The sequence below is a fragment of the Laccaria bicolor genome, genomic scaffold (genome assembly GCF_000143565.1).
Source record: "Laccaria bicolor S238N-H82 LACBIscaffold_22 genomic scaffold, whole genome shotgun sequence".
NCBI lineage: Eukaryota > Fungi > Basidiomycota > Agaricomycetes > Agaricales > Hydnangiaceae > Laccaria > Laccaria bicolor.
The window spans coordinates 451,525-473,785 of record NW_001889893.1 but is presented as its reverse complement, the minus strand read 5'-3'; the positions used below and the strand labels follow the sequence as shown (position 1 = coordinate 473,785).

The window sequence follows — 22,261 nt, the reverse complement described above, 5'->3', positions numbered from 1 at the left end:
AGTTAGCAGTCGGGCTTGGCAAGGAAGCCAGATGAGAGAAGCGTACGTACAAAGAATGTCGACAACCGGGGACACCTTGAGCGATGTGCCAATGACCAAGAGGAGGTCTACTTAATCACGATCTTCAGCTAGATAGCGGTCGAATTCGTCTGTGAGTTTCTCGCCAAAAAATGTTATATCAGGCTTTTAGGACAACATCAGACGACTTGACGGAGAAAGCTGAAACTTGAGTACCTTCATAATGCCAGGAGGAAAGTCTGGACCATCACTCTCATCCTCGACATCGCTGTCCCATTCATTCACTTTCTTTTTTTTTCTTCTTGCCCCGGACTTTTTTTGCCGAGGATGACGGAGCGTTACAAACGGTACAGAGGGGAACTGTCCGTCTGAGAATATCCGCCTCGATCTCGAGCCCAGGTACGCGCCGGCGACAAAGAAGACAGCTAGCGGTGGCAAAGGATCCATGGCACTGCAGAACGCGTTGGACTCCTGCCAGTGTTTCAAGTGTGTCTATGTTTTGGGTATAATTCTGCAATGGTGAAAACGGCATGGTAAACATCAAAAACGAGGTAACGTAAAAAGCATTAGTACCCAGAGCAACTGTTATCATTATCTTCAATGTCAATGATGTTCTTTTGCAGTCATTGGCGAGTTTGCACACCTTTCCTTGATCTTCGATGAGCTTGATAAAGCGGTGGCATGGAGATGGCACAAAGTTGGCGGGATAGATCTGGCCACGGATATGTCAAAGATGGAAGGAGCTTGAATGGTGCAAATCTAGAAACCTGGCGAACGAGCTTTGAGAAACAAATTTGATTAGTTGACTTGCTTTCTTTACTTTCGAGACGATCTTAGAAAACTAGTAGATATCAGCGTTGGAGCCGCCAGAATGTTTTGCAAAATGAATACCGGATGGAGGCTCTCGGAAATAGTTGATGTCAAACCTATTTTGATGTAACAACAAGGTGACTATAGAGTCGACAAAAAGGCCATCCATACTCACATTTGTTGTGGATCGTCTAAATCATATTCACCTTTATCCTTTAGAGACACGTAAAGACCGTTTCGAGATCGAAAGTCAGGTATGCCACACGAGACGCCTTGTGAGCAGTTTGATAAGACAGGAGAAACGAGCTGATGGGGATGATGCAAGGAGATGCTTACTGATTCCAGCCCCTGTGAGAATAACGATCCGCTGGGATTGGCGGATTAGTTGGATGGCTCAGCTATCGTGTTGTATTGAAGCAGTTTGTCACGCATTCGAAGCCTAAACCCATCATGGTCAGAGAGAGACCTCTGAGGCTGAGAAAAGCGGCGAGACGATTTACTGGTTGGACATGGCAACCTGTAAAAAGTACATCATGGTGGCGGGTTGTTTCTTTTGGAGCTCAGGACACTGGTTGTATGGATGAAAATATGGTATTTTCTGAAGGACAAGGACTCACCAGGCCAATACCAAAGGCGAGAAGGAGCCTGTAAATAGGTACGTTACGCCTATGAACGTATTCCATTGTGAACGAGTGTATGCCTGGTGAGACCTCATTATTTGAATGCAAACCTGGCTGGGCAACATTAACACCCACCGCGTTCCTTGAGGTGGTGCAGAATTTGTTTTATCTCTCGCTTCGTCCACAAATTTTCAGCTATAAATAAATTTTGTCAACAAACCACCTCTGGCAAAGATAACAAGTAAAGTCGAGACACACCTTGTTGAGCAACATCAAACAAGGCAGACATATCCACTTGCACACTTTCTATTTCGCCATTCTCAGCCTCTTCATCTCCTTCATCACCAGATTCAACTCCTTCCGGGGCGCGAAAGGCCTCTGGATCGTCATCTTGAGATGGAATGGTACTAATCAAATCATCAGCCACCTCTCGCGGCATGTCAACATCTTCTGATGCGTCAATAAACGCCTGAACCTGTAGTGCGAGGATATCATTGGCAGATAGCCGGCACATCGCGGGGCCACCGGCGTGCGAGTGTTGTTGCTTCTCCAAAAGTCCATTATTTAGCGCGTTTATTGCTGACGCTGAAGGACCGGCAGAATTGGAAGCGCGAAATGCCATTGGTTGTCGTGGCTAGACCGACTGCCAAGCATAGATACCCTCAAAAAAATTTGGTGAAAGGTGCGCCAAGACAAGAGTAGGTTGAGGTAGCTGGAAGTTGTGGCAGCTCCTTTTCCTTTTACCACGGTTCGAACGTTCGAAATATAGATTCAAACTCGACTCGATCAGTTGATTAGGTGACTGCGCCGACCATCGACCTATCGCTTATTTATCCTCGCGGCTACGAACAAGGAAACTAGAACAATGCTTCGTTCGTCTTGTCCTTTTCACTCGCATCAGCAGACATCTCAGGATATTTCAGGGCAGACATTCCACTTTGACCACCATTCAACACTGGACCCACTCACATCTTCCACATATGTTTTAGACTGCATAAGTCCTCCAATTCGTTTTCTAGAAGCAAGAGCCTTCCTCTTCAAGCAAAGCCGCGCAACACGAGGCGGGCCTTTGCAAATTACATGATTTCGGCCTTGTAAAAGGGAGCCTGAGACCCATCACCATCGTAGATCATTGACCACACTAGATTGACACGACCTCGTTGCACGGACACCCACAAATCAGGTCCCTCCTGAATTGCGAATTTAGCATTGAGTTTGTGTATATAAGCAGCTACCCCCGAGCCACTATGGAAGGATTCCCTCAGCGCCGTTCGTATCCTGGACTTCCAATGACCAAAACAACCTCCTTCGAATCGTATAATGCGAAAACAACAAGCATCAGCGTAAGGTCCATCAATAAGTCCTTTTCTGCTGACTAACCGCGATATATACAGTATCCGTGGCCAGCCGACGTCACTGGTATTGAGCGTATCGCGCTCTCCGCCCAAGGCGATCTTCAGCGTGTTTTGAGGTACGTAGCATGGCGCAGTGTTCGCCGTCGCTAAACATTCACACGTTTTACAGCGCGTTCTTCGCCCGTCCAATAGTTATCGCTCTGGTCTACTCCCAGACCTTGCATCAAACTTCCCCAGCATCAGCCCTTGTGCCTTTAACACTACCCAACCCCACTATCATCGCGTCCGCGTCCCCAGAAACACCTATAGTTCAAACACGCCAAGTGCATCTTCAATGCTCTGGCAAGATCGTGTGTACTGCCACCTCCCGCGTACGCATCACATCATCCGAATGTGCACGCCTCTTCCTTGAGGAGAAGTACGCCATTGGGCAGATGTTCCGACGTCTAGAAAAAGTCCCGGCCTTCGAATTGTTAGCCGTGGGGTCGGGGCCCGTGGAAGAAATTGAACGAAGTTCAAAGCCTTCCTGGGGTGGTAGTGATGACAAGAAGGACGAAGAACTATGGAGGAAGTATAAACTTTTTATCCCCGATTTCGAGTGCGAAATCATCGAGGTGTTTCCCTCCAGAGAGATGTTCATGGCAGGGGAGAGCTGGCTTCTTGACGAGACAACGACGCCAACAATGGGAACAACCGGCTTCCAGAACGGAGATATCAAGCTGGCCAACCGGTCTTTATGGCTGCTCCAGAGCGGCAATTGGCTATTTGGGGTTGGATTTTTGTTGATGATCGCGTTCGAGGCCGCCCTTTTCGCGAATGGCCGATCATGGTCCTGTTAAATCCAAGTGGTTAACACTGATGGGCACTTTTGACACTATTGAAGTTAGTTATTCATTGAATATTGTATACTGTTTATGGCGTGTTCAAGGCACATATAAGATGCTGGAATTATAGAAGAGCATGGGCATAAAGCGCCTTGAAGGACAAGAATTTTTTTGGTTCAGGAAGATTGACATTCTGAGCGGCCGAAAATAGCTCCAGCTACAAGCTAATATTCAACCTGCTTGCGACATAGATATATAGCGGCTTCAGGAGTCGGGTGCGTTGAAAAGCACGAAATATTACATAACGATGCAAACCTAGAGCTTGAACCAATCTCGAAAGTTGTCGACGACTAAGGTTGGCGGGACGGCAGGATTCGCTTTTGTAATTCGTGATAAGCCCTAAGGTAGGGTTACATTTCCCTCCAATTCTCTCCCACGTATACAGTCATTTACAGGTCCTCGATACACACAAATAAAGACAGGCCTCAGACAAATGTATTAAGACAGTAAAGTACAATCTAACTATGCAGGATCATTACTTAGTACATACATACATGTAATTGAGACCGAAATTGACTATCTACGGAGAGCAGAGGGAGGATGAAGTTAATCTGTTCAAAAGTTGCTTATCGCGGAGAATTATGTCCTCGATACGGCCGTCACATCAGGCGTGACACCCAAAACGGCTATGTCTGATTAGATCACGATGAGATCATTCCTCGTCCTCCTCACCGCTCTGAGTGTCGTCGTCGCTCTCCCTGCCAGGTTCAACGGGTTCGACATCTTCAGCATCATCTGCAGCAGCAGCTTGTTGAAATGCACCCTTCTTTGTCCAAGTCTTGGGCTTTTGTGGCTCAGCTTTCGGCTTGCTCGGTTTCTTCCACCTGGGTCTCTCGCGCACTTCTTTTGCCCTGTCCCGCTCGAATGATCTTGTCTGCATGTTCCTTGAGGCACCTATTGCTGAAGGGAAAGTTCCGTGCAGCCATCTCGAGAGCATAGTCGATGAGAACAGTTGCTTCAGTTTCTGTAAGCCAGCTCTTCTCGGCATTGAAGTCAGACAACTTTGTTCCCCCATGAGTATGCTTCCAGAGAGTACTGTGTGATAAGGTAACATGTTGCCCAGTCTTTTGCAGATGTGCGGCACTGATTCGGTCGCAAATTGTACGAAGACCAAGAGGCTTGCCATTTTTGCCTGTAGGAGTTTGTTGTTCCTGTTTCTCCATTTCGGTTGCCTCGTCCTGGAGCAGAGATTTAACTTTGGCTGCAGCCGCAGCTTTGTAGAGTTTGGAACGTGCATGTTTCATCGTGCAGGGATCAAGCTACAGCTGCTGAAGAAATCCAGTTGCGTCGAGGATGACACTTTGCTGGCAATTCCCCCATTTGGAAGGTGTGATGTGACTGATGGAATTCTGCTTACACCTCCTCAAATCCTCACATCTCCACTCCGAAGCCTCCATCTGTGCTTTTGATGTCAGTGGCAGGTAGGCTTGAGTGTATAAAGAAGGGTTCCTGCTTGAAAAAATAGATGGTAGTCCAGATTGTTTTGAATGACATGTTCAATATTTCACAAATGTCCAAATCTCGACAGATTATACTTCCAACATTGCTTCACACAAGCACCCACCTCGAAAAGCGAGGGCTACATAGACATAAAGTATATATACTAGTAGGAAAGAAAATTAGGACAATTGGAACACTGGATGTGAAAATATCTGGGTTTGTATCGAGGACCTACAGTCGTGGACAAGCAAAGCCCACTAATTTGGTATCTTGGTAAATAATGTATCTAGAGCTGAGATTTTTCCAGATTCTGGCTCAGATTTGTGAAATGCGTCGAAAAACGCACCTCCGAAGTTTTTCCCACGAGGAATTGGCGTGGCCAAAATTTTGGACCAAAAAACTGCAACATTTGGGGAGAAAAACAGGTCGAAACCAGCCAGAAATTATCGAAAGTTGGTACCTGTGCTGGGCTTCGGCTGGAAGCTACTCAGAAAGGGCAAAGAATCTATCAGAAAGGGATTTCCCTGCATTTCGAAAGCCTAGTGTGATGGAATTTCTTAGTCCCGTGATAGATGTCACATCAAAAAGTGACTAAGTGCCCAATTTGGGTCAATGTTTGGCAATTTTTTCCAGAAGAACCGCTCGATAAATTGTTTCGAAACTTGATGGGCAGATTTTTCTCCGTGAAAGGAAGCGATTCCGCTATTTTTCATATTTTTCTTGGCACTTTTTGGTGTCCGGCCAAAAATTTAGGGTCTATTTTTGTATATGGCCATTTTCTCCAAAACGGCTCGTGAGACTTAGCTGAAATTTGGCCAGAAGCTTCCCTCAACGTATCTGCACGTTTTCCGGGCACTTTGGTAGCCATCAATAATTTCCATTTTTATTAGTGGGCTTTGCTTGTCCACGACTGTATCCTGTATCGAGGACCTGTAAATGACTGTACCTGCCGTCCCGCCAACGCTAGTCCGAGCCATAGCGTTTTCTCACGAATTAAAGTTTCAAAACTAACTTGATAAATTTGTTAAATATAAGAATAATCATAAAATCCACCAACCTTGCCCCAGTATGAGAAATTTAACATGTCTAGATCAGCAATCTACTGTCTCCACTAATCCTGCTGAAGAATGTCAAATAGTTGTTGATCAAGTCATCATTGAGTGCCTATGTCCTTGTTTTTTCTCTTCCTCAACGTATTTTTTATTCTTCTCCACGTATTTTTTATTCTGCATATCTTACAGAACATTTTTGTATTTTTGGACATGGGTCAGTAATAAAATACTTGAAGAATAAAATACGACATGTGCAAAACAACACAGAAGAAAGGAAAAAATATATAGAGAAGAAAATTAGGGTTAGGGCTGAAAAATTTTACGTCCAAATAACTTGAACAAATATAAATTGAATAAATTTCACAGTCGGCACTGCCCGATCTCATGAGAGTTGCCTTACATGGAATGAAAAAATACGCGGAGGCTGAGGAAGATACACGGGGCGACGAAGAATGCACATCAATGTATTATACTTGTGCACATTAAACAGCATAGTGAGGTATCAATGACAAGATATTGTATATCAGTGTATTTGTGTACTGTCATGTGACCATTACCAGGTCACTTTAGCTTAAATTGCAGATTGCACCCTCCCTCTCATTGGGAGCACATAAAATTTTGCGAGTGAGTAGGAGGAAACATACACATATTGTATCTGTAAGTTTCATTCTGGAGGGATGCTTTTGGGTAGTGTTAAAATGCCTTGACCCGTTTGCCCTGAATTGGTCAGCACCCATAAGCCAACCGTAAAATATTCTTAGACACCTCATATTCTCCTTATCTGATTTAAAATTTTGTGTGCAAGTTACCAATACCTCCACTGTAAACTCTCAAAAATATTTGTGTCAATAGAGGCTAGCACTGTGGAGAGAAATGGTCGTCAATTAGATAGACTTGCTTTGATGGGCAAACTTGGCAAAACAACAATGTGACCATCTTATCTCCCTTATATCTCAGCTCATGCTCAACGTTCTATCCAATAAATCTCCACACACAGCCGCATGTACATTGTCAAACTCTGTTCAAAATTTCAAATGCATAGAATGGATCGTTGTGGTGCTATAGCTTGTTGACCCGTTAGTGCTGATGACCCGTTAGGGGTCACATGGCAGTATTTGGTGAATGGAAGAATTGAGTTGGTCGGAAATCAAAATCCTGCCGTGGAGTTCCCACCAACGCTACGACGACCGTCAAACACACTCTTCTCAGGGAGTCCTTCTCTCTTCTTGATCTCCTTTTTACATATGCTGCGGGAACAATCCAAACCGGTCACTTCAAATGTCGAACACAACCTTTCCGCCATCCCTACTACCCGATTTACGACTGCCTGATCACACCAAGATCACGTTCAAGTTGTTGAATCTAATCAGTGCCGCCTCCAATGTTACTTCGTGTTGCTACCTAGATATTTATTTTTAGATCAGCTAACTATGTAAGTATGTTCAAACGTTTCCCTCTCCTTGTCTGGTATTTTTGTGCAGGCCGATACACTGGCACGGTCACCGACTTGCCATTGGCACCTATCTCTGATAAAGGTTAAGGCACGTTCCGTCACTCGCTCACACGTTTTTACCCTACAATTCTCCGCAAATTCATTATTCACAATAGCGGGTAGCGCTCAGCTTTGGACACTGTCACATTGGACCTCCTGTGCAACCTGCTACCACGTTGCGCTACAGTAAAGGACGACCCGCAGGCTTGAAATTTCTACCGTTTATCTCCCCCTTTGATCAGACCCACAAACACGTTGAAACTTGGTCTGGTTCCGCAATCGAAGACTTTCCGGCTTTACGTTGGTTTTACGTGCACCAAACTAACGTAGCTGTCCTCGAAGCTTCAAGGGATATCTGGTGCCCAGTTCTAAAAAAAGAGTAAGGACTTTAACATAAAACCTACTACATACCTACCGTTGGCGGCTGGGCTCAGGTCTGTATTTGGTAAGAGAAGTTGATTTCCGAGGGGTGTTTGGGGGAGCTGGCACCGCTTCTTCACGAATTTCTGAGTGCGTGACAAGGTGAAATGAAAAGTAATAGCCACTTGTAGGTATGGGGTGACAGCGCTTCTGGTTGTATGTTTTCCGCAAACAAACGGCAACTAGTTTCAGCTTACCTATTCTCTGAAAGTCATAACAAAACCTCCTTTATGTAAGTATTTGAATATTTGGTAAGTCTGTAGGCAGAGACTTTCATCTGATTTCTGCGAAAAAAAAAGGCGAAACAGGCACTTATTTCCTTGCATCAATTATACGCTCTACCACGCTATAAAATCTAAAGTGCAATATCTTATTGGAACACCATTTTGGAACATTTCGGCTACATACACTAACTGGGAAAAAAGAATGTCTGGTCATTTTTTGGACAAAGTTGGTGCTGTAACACAAGAACCAAACATTTTCAGAACTAAGCTCTGGTGTATGAGACATGGCTAAGGAGGTGTAGATTGTACATACCAAGTCTGGGGATGAATGAAAACTCAGGATAAGGCAGAGCATTCACTGTGACAACTTCCAAAAATGGGATTTGACAAAATGGGAAATTCTGAATGACTGCAACCTACTGGAAGCAATTCACAATTTGAAGCAGAAATATTTTAAACACTCAATCTCCCTGCTATTGTCATAAGCCCCATAAAGTCTCTGAGATATAAAATTCTATAGTCTCCCCAAAAAAGTGAATTTGAATTGATTCCCCTCCTTGGACATTTGCAGTTGCAAATATTGCCCAGGATTGATAGGAGAAGGTATCTATTGTCATAGTATTGTACATATACATAACTATTACTGTTCCATGATCTGATTTGACCACATTGCCAGGAATAAAGCATTTAATGGCTAATAAAACTTCAAGAAACTGTGAAAATTAAGAGACATATAGTCAATATGGTTCCCAGAAACCCTGCTTCCAAGGGGTTACAGTTAATATGGGTGTTTTGAAATGTCCATGCCAAGTGCTTCTACCTATCTCTTGAGTTTTGGGCACAGATGCTTCTCAAATGGCCCACAAAGCTCACTGAAGCATGACAGAGAGATTTCCAAATCAGGCCTAGAAAGGTCTGGGGGTCTCAGATCCTTGTATGAATAGGACCTCTGTTTATTTCCTTGGGATAGTGTTCCTAGGTATGAGATGTGCCTTGTGAAATATTTTCAGCCCCAATTCACCAAGAAAAATGTCAAGGATTGGTCCAGGATGATTGCTCTATGCAAAATGTACTTTTCTTGGGGACTATTCAAGTTATACCCAGTGTAAATTTATTTGCTATCATATTATACTTCAGGTGTTGTTTAAAGGACATCCTGAGTCTCCATGGATTAACTCAAAAGGGTGGTAGCATTTTTTCTTCTTGCAGAAAGAAGGACTGATGTTGTAGATACTTGTTTACTTTCAGAAAAACTCTGGAAATTAACTTCTACAGACATCATGCAATGGTCATTTTAACATTTCTACCTACCTTTTGTATTATACACACTACAAACATTAATAGGGAGTCATTTTTCCTCATTCCAACAAATATATTGAGTGAAAAATACATAAAGTGGAGAACAAGTTCAAATTTACCTTTTAGGGGAGGATATAAATTTTCTAGCCCAAAGACTTTATGAAGCTCATAACAATAGCAGGGAGATCCAGTGATCAAAATATCTCTTCCTCAAGTTGTGAATTGCTTTCAGTAGGTTGCAGTCATTCAGAATTTCCTATTTTGTCAAATCCCATTTTTGGAAGTTGTCACAGTGAATGCTCTGCCTTATCCTGAGTTTTCATTCATTCATCCCCAGACTTGGTATGTACAATCTACACCTCCTTAGCTATGTCTCATACACCAGAGCTTAGTTCTGAAAATGTTTGGTTCTTGTGTTACAGCACCAACTTTGTCCAAAAAATGACCAGACATTCTTTTTTCCCAGTTAGTGTAGCTTGCATGGTAAGGACTTTAACACTAGAGATGACCTCAGATGAGTGGATTGAAGTGGTTCAATATATCTCCAAGTAGAGTCCAATGTTCATTCAAGGTCCCACAACTATAGGTCAGGTAGAAAGCATCTGGTGGTCATAAACATGGGCTCAAGCAGCAGCAGCCGTCGAGCTATCCATATTCCCGTTAGCACGGACTTCTATACATATTGCGGCAACGACTCAGCAGGCTTCACAATGAAATACCCCCTCACTCCCACCACCTTTTCTCCCTACCTACCGACCCCAAAGCCCGCTTTATTAAACGGCTTCTCAGCCTTACCCCCGGCCACATATTCGACACATACGAGGGCGGCGCACAGAAGCCATATTCAAAATGGGGTGAATATCAACGCCCCTTGCTTGTGTCGGCAGCGCACTCTTTGTGTGCTCCCTCCAGAATGTCACAGACCGTTTAGACTTGGTGCCTTCAAGTTTTTGAAATATAAGGCCCATAAGGACATTCAAGCACCCAATAGAGAAGCGGAAAAAGGGCAGAAACAAGGGTGAATGTGTCCGCGTGATGCAGAGGATCACAGCTCTCATCCTGTGTACAAAAGAAATGAATGTGAGCTTGTTTGCCAATAAAGGAGGAGAGGGGGGTGGGAAACATACAGTATTTGGACGGCAGTCAGCACGCTGAGACCAAAGTTCTTTCCAAGAACAGCAGAAGAAATTCACTGTGTCTTTGATGATGAAGAGACGACTAAGGAGTGCCCAAAAAGCGGCCCCCAGGTTGGCTGCTTCCCCTGCAAGACATCAATTATACAAACAAAGAGCATTACAAAACAATTACAAAAGAAACACACAAAATGTGATCAGAGTTCTTTGTGATTCCCATTGTGGCAGAGGGAAGAATGGTCGCTTCGAGTAAGCTCCCAATTTAGTGCGAGGATCTTGTTGACTGGTCGGCGTCACAGTGAACAAGTGTCAGGATCCTGCCTGCGAACATGAGCGCGATGATGCTGAGGATGCATACGCCGTTGAGGCCGATGAATGTATAATCTGTTTTAGCACAAAGGCGAACGATTTTGAGCAGTTGAAAGAACGACACACAGGCGCGAGGAGGGAACTCATATGTTTTTTTAGACATTTGAGGCCAGGTCACGTCGAAGAAGGCAGCTGGGACCCCATCAATGAGCGAACCATCCACAAGCTTCCACAAGCCATCATTCTGATACCAAACATAGACCTGAGCCCAGCCGCCAACGGTACTAACTTTAGATGCGGGTAAATTCTCGCTGATACTAAAGGAGGCAAATCGTAGATACTAGACGATGATGTTGAGTCTTCTCTGTCAAATTGGATTTGGGTGGCTGTCTAGGCAAGTTTTTGTGTTATGTATCGAGTGAGATAAGTTTGATATGCCTGTTGGAAAGCGCACCTTCGGATTCGCCTCGGGCAATTCAGTACAACTCCCGCCTTACGATGTGAGTTTTTACGTTGTTGGATACCCAGCCTTATTCAGTTTGTCTCTTCACATCCAATCTACAGTATCCGTTGCTCAGCGGAGTACTTGTGACCCTTTATGACCTAGGCAACACGGAAAATTCACGGCTGCAAATACAAAAACACTCACGCAATCTGGGGCCAGGTCTTATGGAAGCATTCTTGGGTCCCATTCGTCCGGGGTTTAACCCGAATTTGACCGTCACTCGTCGCGAGTCGGGCAGATTATTGTATGCCTTGCCCACCTATATAAGCGACCTTTTATTGACCGAAGATGAAAGTATTCCCTCAGCGGATTTTTTCCCTCGCAATGGCCAAGATGACCTCCTTTGAGTCGTATAACGCGAAGACAACGAACATCAGCGTACGACTCGTCACATCGTCGGTCCTTGCATGTTGATTGAACGCTCGTTTTATACAGTATCGATGGCCATCCGGCGTAACCGGCATTGAGCGTATCGTGCTCTCTGCCCAAGGCGACCTTCAACGCGTCTTGAGGTACGGATCAACGTCAAAGCAATTGTTCACTGTCGCGCTAACAACAACCGTCCCCATAGCGCGTTTTTCGCCCAGCCAATAGTCGTCGCCCTCGTTTGCTGCCAGACCCTATATCATACCTCGCCCACATCCGCCCTCGCACCGTTGACCCTGCCCAACCCTGCCGCCATCGCATCCGCATCTCAAGAGACCCCCATAGTGCAAACGCGCAAAGTTTATCTCAAATGCGCTGGCAAGGTCGTGTGTACGGCCACCTCCTGTGTACGTATCACGTCGCCGGAGTGCGCACGTCTCTTCCTCGAGGAGAAGTACGCCATTGGCCAGATGTTCAGGCGTCTTGAAAAAGTTCCGGCATTCGACTTGTTGGCCACGGGATTCGGCACTGCGGATGAACTTGAAGGAAATCCGGGGAGCGTAGGTGATAACAAGAGGGACCAGGAATTGTGGAGAAAGTATAGGCTCTCTATGCCTGATTTTGAGTGTGAGATTCTTGAGGTATTCCCCTCGAGAGAGATGTTTGTGTTTGGGGAGACTTGGCTCGTTGACGAACCAACCATGGCGGCAAAGGGGGTTACCTCCTCCCAGTCCCAGAGTGGAGATGTCAAGTTGGCTGATTGGTCTCTGCGAATACCCCTCAATTGACTACTTGGGGTTGGCTTCTTGCTGGTATTTCTATGCGGGTCCATCCTTTCCGCGAAGGGACGGTCGTGGTTCTGCTGATCTCTGTTATATAATGGTAATGAATTTGATTATATCTACTTACCCAAGACTTGGTATGTATCTGTAACATCGCACTTTCTGAATGCTCTCCACATTAGTAGACTTTAACTTCCTTATACATAATAGATATGCGCCTGCCTGATTGTGCAAGTCCGGCGTGTCATGATTTTCCAGATATTAGTTAGCCCGCGCGTGCATTTGGGTAGCAGCAAGAGATTTCGGGACGGCAACAAGGGAATTTTAGCAGAATGAAGAGAGGTGGGAGATGCACTGGAATACATGACTCCGAAAAGCTTGGGTGCTGCGGGGATTTCATGCGTTACAAGACATGGTAATTTTTCGGTGTTTCTTTCGCGTTGTTGAACAAGGTCCGGTTATTTAAACTCCTACCGAGTCCCGACAACCTCCCACAAATATTCAACTCCAAGTCAGTCTATGTATCTACCCTCCGCACTGACATAATCTACGCTCTTTCAGTTTCAAGTTGCCTTGGAGTTGCAGATAGAAGAGATGCCTTTACTCAAATTCGCAAACAACCTAGGTTTGCGTGCAAGCTCGCACCAAACAAGGTGTGATTTTATCATACAAGTCCTGAAATAATGCAGTACATAACGGTGGAGCCAGATCGTACTGATGAGGTTGGCGACAGAAGCAATCGACGCTCGGAAAGTCCAAGGTCTGCCAGCGATGCGTTATATTAAGCGCCGTACTTTTGAGGAACGCCAGCGCGGGTATAGGGAGAAAATCTCCAATAACTGCATTGAAAACGTCAGGGGGCGGAAAGAAGATATAGGGGCGAACGGTAGCCAACCTGTAGTGCCTGAAGGGAGCAATGTTACGAGCAAACCATTTGATGGGAGCGGGAATACCAGGCTAATCCGCCTCTGAATCAGCAAGTCCATTCAGTTTAAGCAAAGAAACAGCTCAACATACCCAATTTGGTGCCTCCTCGAAGTTGTGATGTGTCATAACGAAGGGAAACACCGTCAACTTCCCTGGGAGATTTTTGACGTGTTCTTCAAATTCTGCGAGAAAATTTTCGGTGGGGTGTACAAAAAGAATTTAAGTTGAACTTTTCACGCACGATCCATCACCTTCTGCAGACCGTCCTTATCCAGTAATTTCAAACGCTCTTCAGATATGCTCGGAATCTACAACACACGTTAACCTCTCCAAAACTCAATAGGAATGGACAAAGATGAGAACTCACCTCTTCGTGCAAATGTTGCACAAGCGGATCGGCAAAAGCTTTGAGCAACACTCGAGTTTTTTCTCCGTCATACTTGTCCTTCCCATTGAAGACATGGTTTATGTACTGCTCAAAAGCATCCATGCCAGCATGGAAAGACTCGTGCTGCTCCACGTTGTGACTCATATCCAGCTTGGTTTGGAAGAACGGGAAAAGAATCGTTTCTTCGCCATGGTGATGATCATGGATGAGGGTCAAGCAACAGAGAGAGTATCCAGCAAATGCAACTTCGTCCTCAGGCTTCACAAGGGGTGCATTTCTCCAGATTGAGTTCAAGGCCCGGATGAACACGTTGTGAATGAGAGCCATTTCGCAGGACGTGTACGCTGCTAGGTCATCATTGACGAGGGCGAGGTAAGGAACGGTGGGAAGCGAGATAAGAGGGTATGGGTTTTCAACATCAGAGAAAGACATGTCCGTTGTGAATCCTTGAGGTGGAGGGTCATCCTTTTATAAGATCCCAAAGGCAGTCGCTGGGTAGGCGGGTCGATCCTTGTCAGCGTGCTGGTGATGTCAATGAAAAGGTGAAGGCTGGGCACTTCAAACGAATTTCAAAATATCTTCCTCGGTGTTTGGGTGTGCCCGGCATGTAATCGTTCGCCAACAACATCCGTTCTGTCTCTAAATCTACTCGCATCAATTGCGCTTTCCATGTACGCATCCTGTGTAAGGACCCCTGACATAAGGCTCAAAAATCGGATTTTAAAATGGACAGAGGACGCAAAACGGACAGATAATTCGTGTTGGCGCCGCGAGGCCGCATCCATAGTGCGGACAGCAATGTCATGATGCCAAGTACCAAACGGACAGATATCCAAGCGGAAGTAGGTCTGTGGCGGGTGGGCTCCATTGGGTTATATATTTTCTCATTCCATTCATTGAATTACGCTCATCACGTGTACAATCTGAAAAACGCATAGTGATGCGCATAATTATTGCATGGAATAGCGAGGATGGTGGATGCAGTACACTACAAATACAATGATGGAATAAGAAATCTATCCAGAAGGAACCCCTCTCCTATGACCGCTCTCCACGTAACCGACGAGCGAGGGCAAGATCTTTTGGTTGGATAGTAACGCGCTTGGCGTGGATAGCAGCCAAGTTGGTGTCTTCGAATAACGAGACAAGGTAAGCCTCAGCGGCTTCTTGCAGAGCCATGACGGCAGATGATTGGAAGCGAAGATCAGTCTAGTTGAAGAGATTTTGTTCATAAGTAACTTAGAGGAAACATGTTAGAAGAAGAGACGAACCTTGAAATCTTGCGCAATTTCACGAACGAGACGTTGGAAAGGGAGTTTGCGAATGAGGAGCTCCGTTGACTTTTGGTAACGTCTGATTTCACGGAGGGCGACGGTTCCGGGGCGGAAACGATGGGGCTTCTTGACACCACCTGCGGCGGCCTAGAAAGAGTAGAGAGGTCAGAGAGCTACTCGATTGGTAGAATGTGAACGGCGTACGGCAGTCTTACGCGCCGATGACTTGGCAGCGAGTTGCTTACGGGGCGCCTTGCCACCAGTAGACTTACGAGCAGTTTGTTTGGTACGAGCCATTTGTAAGATGTGGAGAGTGGTATGAAGAGTGGCTTAAGTGTTGGGTGTGGTGGCAACGGCGGTGTGGAGAAAAAGTTGGGGGGAGACAGCGAAAGGGACTGTGTATTTATAACAACGCGACTTTGTCTACCACGTGACCGAGCGCGCCTTTGCATCAACAAACGGAAATGGGGCACAGCCACAATCCCGCCTTATATAAAGGTCACACGGCCAAGTCCGTTTACCATTACCGCATTCTTGCACCCCGCCACCACTACCACCACCACACAACTTACCACCACTCCCACTTTAAATCACAATGTCTGGCCGCGGAAAAGGTGGAAAGGTAAGCTCCTCGTCCTTGGTTTATGTGCAACCGCTAAATTATTCCGATATTTTAGGGACTGGGAAAGGGCGGAGCTAAGCGCCACCGTAAGATTCTTCGCGATAACATCCAGGGTATGTATCTCTTCTGTCGCTGCCAGTCTCATTCGCTCATCGGTTCCATAGGTATCACAAAGCCCGCTATTCGTCGTCTCGCTCGTCGTGGAGGTGTGAAGCGTATTTCGGGTCTTATCTATGAGGAGACTCGTGGTGTCCTGAAGATCTTCCTTGAAAACGTGTGTTGTTACTTTGTTTGTTGCCTCTCTCCAGTGTTTCTAACCCTCTGCCCTCAGGTCATTCGTGATTCAGTAACATACACAGAACACGCGAAGCGAAAGACAGTGACAGCACTCGACGTCGTGTACGCACTGAAACGTTCAGGGCGCACGCTATATGGTTTCGGTGCATAAGCTTGTTCACATTGGATCCTTGTTGTATATCTATTTGCTGTATTGTATTTTATAATTCATCTCCTTTCGTGGTGTAATGCTCTGTCAGTTGAGTTTGAGAGTCGTGAGATGGTAAATTGTTGGTGATGGAGCCGACACAAGTAGTGAGATCTATCTTTGTTCTTGAGGCTTCCACATTTGAGCAAAGCTCAATGACTAGTAGTAGTTGCGGTTCCAGCATACTTGAACTTGTGAGTATATTATATGCGAGCTCAAGATAAAGTACAAATTTATTGCGGTACTTCCGCTCCGACTGCTGTTTCGTCTTCAAGCGTCATATCTACCTTATCCGGGTCATGGTTCCGCAGCCGAAGCTCCACCAAGAACTCCTTATCTCGAATGGCTTGAGACCATGACGATAAGAGACCGTACAGCACCACAGACGACCTGATAAGTCCAGCGAACATAAATATCGAGGGATAAACCACCATGACTGTTGTTTTGACGTTAAGAACAGTAGTATAAAGACATTTATATCGGGTACTTACAAACGAATTTGTTGTCCACCGGCATTTGAGGTAGAAGATATTGAAGGGTTCGAAAGATGGCGCCCGGGAAAAGGATCATACCCAATAAACCACCCGTTAGCGGACCAATAACTTCTTTCGTCGCTGTAACGGGGTCGGGTCGAATCCAACCGTTCATTGTTATCTATTTGCCCAACAAATTAAATGAATGAGGACAAGCAAAACAAATTAATCACTGACGTGCTGGAACCCTTGAGTTATTCGATTCGGTGGCTGAATTCGAACAGCATGGAGCGCAATTTTTCCATATAACAGACCCAGAGCCCAAGTATCGACGACGCGTATTCTCGGAGTCATCGATGGATCCAACGAGAACCGAATGGGCAAAATGATATACAAGTCCACAACAAAGGCAACCAAAATGGGGATGATGATGCCGAGGAAGAAGCCCATGTACAGGACTTTCGCAACCCAGACTAAACCGCGCTTGATCACCAGAACTCGCAAATCACCTCGCGGGGCATCGGTAGCTACCCTCGCGCGCTGGCGTCTCTTGTCCAGTTTGTCAATTGCTTTACCCACGAGATAGCAACCCCACAAGAGATAAAACCCAACAATGAGCGAGTATCCATCGTGCAATTCACGACTTGTGAACAGCTTGAAAAAGCTTCTTCCAAGTTGGATGGGAAGTGCAACCATGACTCCAAGCGAAATTGCACCAATAACCCATAGAAAAGCGATGAAGGATATCACACGTTGGCGGAAGTGTGGTGGGATATAAACGATCATATAGTCATCCCGGATGTTCCTCTTGGCCTTTTCGGCTTCTCCATCTTGGATCTGCATTACGCGAGCAGAGGCATCGTCGAGGGGTTTGCCGTCCTCTGTGACGTCTGCAGTTGCCCGGAAATCACGAGGAAGTGCAACATTGTCGGTGGCTGGAACTCTTCTGAAGGAACCGTCAGGGGTACTTGTTTCTTCAGACGCTGGTGATAACCACTTGGTCCAGTGATTCGGGGTGCGTTCTTCTTCTGAGTGACGTCCACCAAAAAAGTAGGATGTCAGACGCAGTTTTTTGGCGAGGTACTTCCAGACCACTGTTGTCAGATTCTTCGTCGCTCGCTTCGGTCGGAAGTAGTGCATCGTATGAGGAAGAACAAGATGCAAAAACAGAAGATCAATTGGGACATTGGACAAGGGCTCCCTGATAATATTAATGTGATTAGGACAGCTGACCGGAGGACAAGCTACCACCACTCACCGGTTTTTCCATCGGAAAGGCATGATCGATTTGTTGCCCAAAACTAACAACCCGGCCACGCTTCCAACGACACATGCAACCACGAATGAGTACAAAATGCCACTGACAAATATTTTACGCAGCTGGAGAAGTGTCGGCCGGTCCAGGATATCACGGATTGGGTGCGAATTCGCGTCTTGAGGATCCTTGATGAACCACATAGCGCCTTGGCGCATGATACTGCGACAGCCAGATAGAATGACAGCAAACGTATACCTTGAGATTTAAACATAACAGTAAGCTCCACATCAGCGTCAAGGTAGTGAAAAAAACACACATGAACATGGTACCAGCAACCCAATGATAAAATGTCGCAGTGAGAGGTGCTTGAAAGAAAAACACTGCTCGAGCTTGGAGATTCGCTTCAGGGAACAGCCAGACGGTGCACAGGTCCAAAACGATGCCGCAACCCAGCGGGAAAGTGACCAACTCGATAAATATGAATGAAGCCACTTTGATAACGAGCAATTGCTGTCGCACTGCACTTCTTACGGCTCGTCCGGCCGTTTTCGCGTTTCCAACGGTCAAGAGGTTGAGGTAGAGTGCTACAAAGAGACCAACAACAACGTATCCAAGGAGGATGGCAAACGTTTTCTCTGAAGGGCCTGACCCGAGTGCCATTCGGATCCAAGCTTCTTTCGATTTCGTGAAGTTTAGCCGAACTTCTCTCCCGAACGTCGCAAAGTATGGTTCGGCCCACTTTAGATACTTTGGAAATAGAATGTCTGCAGCAGTGTCAACGGTCGGTAGAACAGTTTCCACAGCGGCCGGGTGTGTCCAGACAGAGAGTTGTGCCAGCGGTTTGTTGATTAAATCTATGGACTGAGAGTACTATGGAATGTCAAGATTAGTGCACAATAAAATAAATACAGAAAAAAACATTTATACCAGCTTAGAAGAGAATTGTGATACTCCATCAGCAGTCCCTTTCCCAAACACTTTTCGGAGGAACGTAAATGCGATGAACATCGAAACCCTCAGAATCAGTTTCAATATGTGGAGGAAGGGCGGCAGCAGGGACCGAGTCAGAACGAAAGCGACAGAGTCCACTATGGGATCTGTCACAATCCTCATTCCTCGGATAGGGAGGTGCAGGATACGAATCAGACGTTGGGGATTCAGCTGTGGTTCAATCAATATTAATATCCGATCCTAGAGACAACAGCAAAGACGTACAGAGAGCAGCGCCGTTGACTTCCCGATTGTGAACGGTATCCAGATGCCAAGACCAATTGCGGTGTCAAGGACGAAAATCATAAGTGCGGCCTAGAAGTAAAAAAAAGGGAGAGATCAACAATGCACAACTCAAGAGATAAAAAGACAAACATTCTGGAAAACAACATAAATTGCCCCCCTCATCCCAATCGCTGTTAATGATCCGGTCAGTCATGTGAACTTCCAGATGAAAGGAAAAAATTAACAACCTTCCATAGCACCCTCCATATCGTCTTCCACATTCCCATCCCCCTCCTCGTTTAATTCAAGGCCCTCGTTATTGCCATCCCGGACCCCATTTCCTGCCCCACCCTCTGCATTAACAAAGGCATCGGGGAAACCCTCCTGCCCAAGTATCTCCTCTCCATCTTCGAGTTCTACTGCCTCCCATTGCCCATCATCGTCAAAAAGCCCATCCTCCTCCTCCTCATCTTCTTCCTCCGCGTCATCAAACATCCCATGAGCCGCCAAGTTATGATGCGCATCCCCTGGTCCTTCATCTTCATCGTCTTCATCTGAGTCCGAGTCCGACGAGTCGGTGAGTACATGCAGCCCTGATGCATGGTCATCCTTAGCCTCTTGTCCATTCTCTTCTGCCTCGATCTCAAACTCGACCTCATCAGCAAAGTACCTCTGAAATTCCGACTCAATCCCCAAATCTGTGCCATCACCCTCTTCCTCAACGTCGATAGGGATATCTGTAGTCTCCACTCTGACCTTCTCCATCTCATCTCCCTCCTCTTTGGCCTTGCCTAGGCGGCGAATTCTCTCTGGTCCACCACGTCCATTGACACGTTCCGCCTCTTCCTGCTGATAATCATCCTGAGAATCACCCCTTTCTTCATCATGGAAATATCCATCTTCCGATGGCCAAGCTTCCACTTCCAATTCCTCTGGTGCACAATACGTAGCTAGACTCGGAGAACCTAGTGGGGAAACGACTCTGGACCCGTTGATATTGAAAGTAGTACTGGGGAGTTGTGGACGGCGCAAACTTGATGATGATGCAGACGTGGTAAGTGATGGTTTTGGGTTTTCTATTGGGATTAGTAGTGGCGGTTGTTGTAGATTGAACGAGAAGGAATTCGGTGATGGAATTGGACTTGCAGTTTCTGAAGGAACGGGAGGAAAATTGAACGACGATTGCTGTGATGCGGATCCTGTGTTGAATTCGATTGAGTAGTTCGGAGACCAACGTGGTTCGGAGAGACTTCTACGCGGTTGGAGACGATCTATGTGATGAGGGGATTCATCTTGAAATGCTGAGGTTGCTGTTGACGGGACAGGGGGAGTGGTGAAGGTGAATTCGAAATTTACATTTTCGTCTGGGAGGATGAGTGGTCCGGGAGATGAAGATGGGGATGGGGTAGATTGGAGCGGGAACATGCGTCGACGAGCCGCGTTTGCTGCTCGGTTTGCACGTAGTCTGCGACGTTGCATTCTTCGTTCGTAGGTTAACGAGCTAGAACCTTCGCCATCTTCCTCACCTTCATCGTCTTCGTCGTCTAGAGAATGTATTCGCCGACGATGCCGGGCGGGCTGATCTGCATCCTGGTCACGGTTCCAGTCATTGCCTTCAAGATTTTCCGTTTCATTCATTGCTGCTGCTTCAACATCGTTCCCATGTTCTTGAATAGCGGGGACTGGTTCTCTTGGAGGTACTTGCAGGAATTGATTTGGAAGTTCGTCCATACGCACAGGTACGAGAAGATTTCCCTCCATGCGCACTACAGGTACGAGAAGATCCACCTCGGGAACCTCAACGGGAAGAGGGTCCTCTGGAAGGGGTTCTTCGTCCTCAAATACACCGGGTCGAGCGTTTTGAGAAATCCATTCACGTAATAAAAATACGGCCACAAAAGTAAGGACGATGAGCGATGCGATTATTTGGCCAGTAAAAATGTCAGCAGAGAGTGTGACCCAAGTCGGATGTGTAGTGAGCCTGGCTAGAAGGGTTTTAGGCGGCGGTATGACGGGCTCGTATGGCACTTTCTGATAAAGAGTGGGAGTTTCTTCTAGTATAGGCCGTGGCTGATCGCTTATCCACAAAGCGCTGGGAGAATGGAGAAGTTGTTATGAAGAAATAGGAAAAAAAAAAACGTCATGACATACGTTGATTCACCCATTGAAAAATACATCCGCCAGGTCCACACTGTTACCCATGGTAATACTGCTAGCCAAATTATGGCCACAGCTATCGCTCGCAGCACAAAAAGTACACCGAAGAGAAAGTGTTGGATTAAGCGCCGGATCAAAAGCACTGGTGGGAGTGTAGAGGGCATATCATTGGCGTAAACTATAAAAGGCGCGATTGAGCAAGGGTAAGAGTACTTTGACGCGTGAATGAAAGTACCCTTTGTAAATGAGTACGGGTGCTTGCAAACATCGCAGGTTTTCTTCTTGCTATGAGCGAGCCATGTTGTCAAGCTGAAATACAAGGTCAGACGACTCGAAATTGGTGTCTGAACTTCACTAACCAGTCCTGATGGATATAGCGGATGGTTCCAGAGCATTTGCAAGGGTGAAAGAGGGGCTGGTCAGGCTCCGCTGGCGCGCTGCAGATCCTGCATGTGTCTGTCGGAGAAAAGAGTGAGGCGCTATTTGTATGGTACAGCAGTTGTGCATACCCTGTTCTTCGGCTTCATGCATGAGAGAAAGCCGTCAGTTCAGCTAAGAACTAAGCTGGCGTTTTATGTTGATGATTAGTTGATGTGTCGTTGGACGAGGACGAAAAGGAGGACTATTGACTCGGAGTGGGGTCCACGTGGACAAATCTTATCTTCACTTCCTCACATGTCTTCCAGGACCTCTGGAAATCTCTGCTACCATGATGTTGTGGCTTGCAGCCCTTCTCCTGCATTCGTGCACTGCC

At 46.1% G+C, this 22,261-nt stretch overlaps 9 protein-coding genes across 9 annotated transcripts; 3 read left to right on the top strand and 6 right to left on the bottom strand.

Moving 5' to 3' along the window:
- Positions 1-295: 295 nt before the first annotated feature.
- On the bottom strand, positions 296-2,070 carry SRT16203 (class I sirtuins SIR2 family protein; the record flags this gene model as incomplete). The annotated part of the gene is made up of 8 exons (XM_001883638.1): positions 296-730; positions 830-850; positions 899-944; positions 1,004-1,195; positions 1,329-1,396; positions 1,446-1,528; positions 1,584-1,643; positions 1,707-2,070. 8 exons carry the CDS (start codon positions 2,068-2,070, stop codon positions 296-298), a joined length of 1,269 nt encoding a protein of 422 aa, XP_001883673.1.
- Positions 2,071-2,305: 235 nt separating this feature from the next.
- LACBIDRAFT_294833 (uncharacterized protein) lies at positions 2,306-3,755 on the top strand. The gene is made up of 4 exons (XM_001883759.1): positions 2,306-2,320; positions 2,377-2,791; positions 2,843-2,919; positions 2,973-3,755. The coding sequence occupies exons 2-4, from the start codon at positions 2,696-2,698 to the stop codon at positions 3,640-3,642; spliced, it is 843 nt and encodes a 280-aa protein (XP_001883794.1). The 5' UTR covers positions 2,306-2,320; positions 2,377-2,695; the 3' UTR covers positions 3,643-3,755.
- Positions 3,756-4,339: 584 nt separating this feature from the next.
- LACBIDRAFT_329586 (uncharacterized protein) lies at positions 4,340-5,536 on the bottom strand (the record flags this gene model as incomplete). Its single annotated transcript, XM_001883637.1, has 4 exons — positions 4,340-4,422; positions 4,529-4,946; positions 5,252-5,266; positions 5,474-5,536. The coding sequence occupies 4 exons, from the start codon at positions 5,534-5,536 to the stop codon at positions 4,340-4,342; spliced, it is 579 nt and encodes a 192-aa protein (XP_001883672.1).
- A 4,612-nt stretch (positions 5,537-10,148) lies between these two features.
- Positions 10,149-11,124, bottom strand: LACBIDRAFT_302865 (uncharacterized protein). The gene is made up of 2 exons (XM_001883636.1): positions 10,934-11,124; positions 10,149-10,875 (listed from the first exon to the last, which is right to left on the bottom strand). Exons 1-2 carry the CDS (start codon positions 10,965-10,967, stop codon positions 10,406-10,408), a joined length of 504 nt encoding a protein of 167 aa, XP_001883671.1. The 5' UTR covers positions 10,968-11,124; the 3' UTR covers positions 10,149-10,405.
- Positions 11,125-11,885: 761 nt separating this feature from the next.
- LACBIDRAFT_302864 (uncharacterized protein) lies at positions 11,886-12,715 on the top strand (the record flags this gene model as incomplete). The annotated part of the gene is made up of 3 exons (XM_001883758.1): positions 11,886-11,939; positions 11,997-12,073; positions 12,133-12,715. The coding sequence occupies 3 exons, from the start codon at positions 11,886-11,888 to the stop codon at positions 12,713-12,715; spliced, it is 714 nt and encodes a 237-aa protein (XP_001883793.1).
- A 775-nt stretch (positions 12,716-13,490) lies between these two features.
- On the bottom strand, positions 13,491-14,456 carry LACBIDRAFT_302863 (uncharacterized protein; the record flags this gene model as incomplete). The annotated part of the gene is made up of 5 exons (XM_001883635.1): positions 13,491-13,548; positions 13,605-13,666; positions 13,727-13,818; positions 13,878-13,944; positions 14,004-14,456. 5 exons carry the CDS (start codon positions 14,454-14,456, stop codon positions 13,491-13,493), a joined length of 732 nt encoding a protein of 243 aa, XP_001883670.1.
- A 606-nt stretch (positions 14,457-15,062) lies between these two features.
- Positions 15,063-15,595, bottom strand: HTR16202 (histone H3; the record flags this gene model as incomplete). Its single annotated transcript, XM_001883634.1, has 3 exons — positions 15,063-15,233; positions 15,296-15,445; positions 15,476-15,595. 3 exons carry the CDS (start codon positions 15,593-15,595, stop codon positions 15,063-15,065), a joined length of 441 nt encoding a protein of 146 aa, XP_001883669.1.
- A 256-nt stretch (positions 15,596-15,851) lies between these two features.
- Positions 15,852-16,443, top strand: HFO16202 (histone H4). The gene is made up of 4 exons (XM_001883757.1): positions 15,852-15,920; positions 15,976-16,033; positions 16,085-16,194; positions 16,252-16,443. Exons 1-4 carry the CDS (start codon positions 15,894-15,896, stop codon positions 16,366-16,368), a joined length of 312 nt encoding a protein of 103 aa, XP_001883792.1. The 5' UTR covers positions 15,852-15,893; the 3' UTR covers positions 16,369-16,443.
- A 144-nt stretch (positions 16,444-16,587) lies between these two features.
- LACBIDRAFT_294828 (uncharacterized protein) lies at positions 16,588-22,038 on the bottom strand (the record flags this gene model as incomplete). Its single annotated transcript, XM_001883633.1, has 12 exons — positions 16,588-16,840; positions 16,896-17,058; positions 17,115-18,078; positions 18,136-18,390; positions 18,452-19,005; positions 19,063-19,296; positions 19,351-19,440; positions 19,501-19,541; positions 19,599-21,442; positions 21,502-21,816; positions 21,867-21,963; positions 22,017-22,038. 12 exons carry the CDS (start codon positions 22,036-22,038, stop codon positions 16,638-16,640), a joined length of 4,782 nt encoding a protein of 1,593 aa, XP_001883668.1. The 3' UTR covers positions 16,588-16,637.
- Positions 22,039-22,261: the final 223 nt, after the last annotated feature.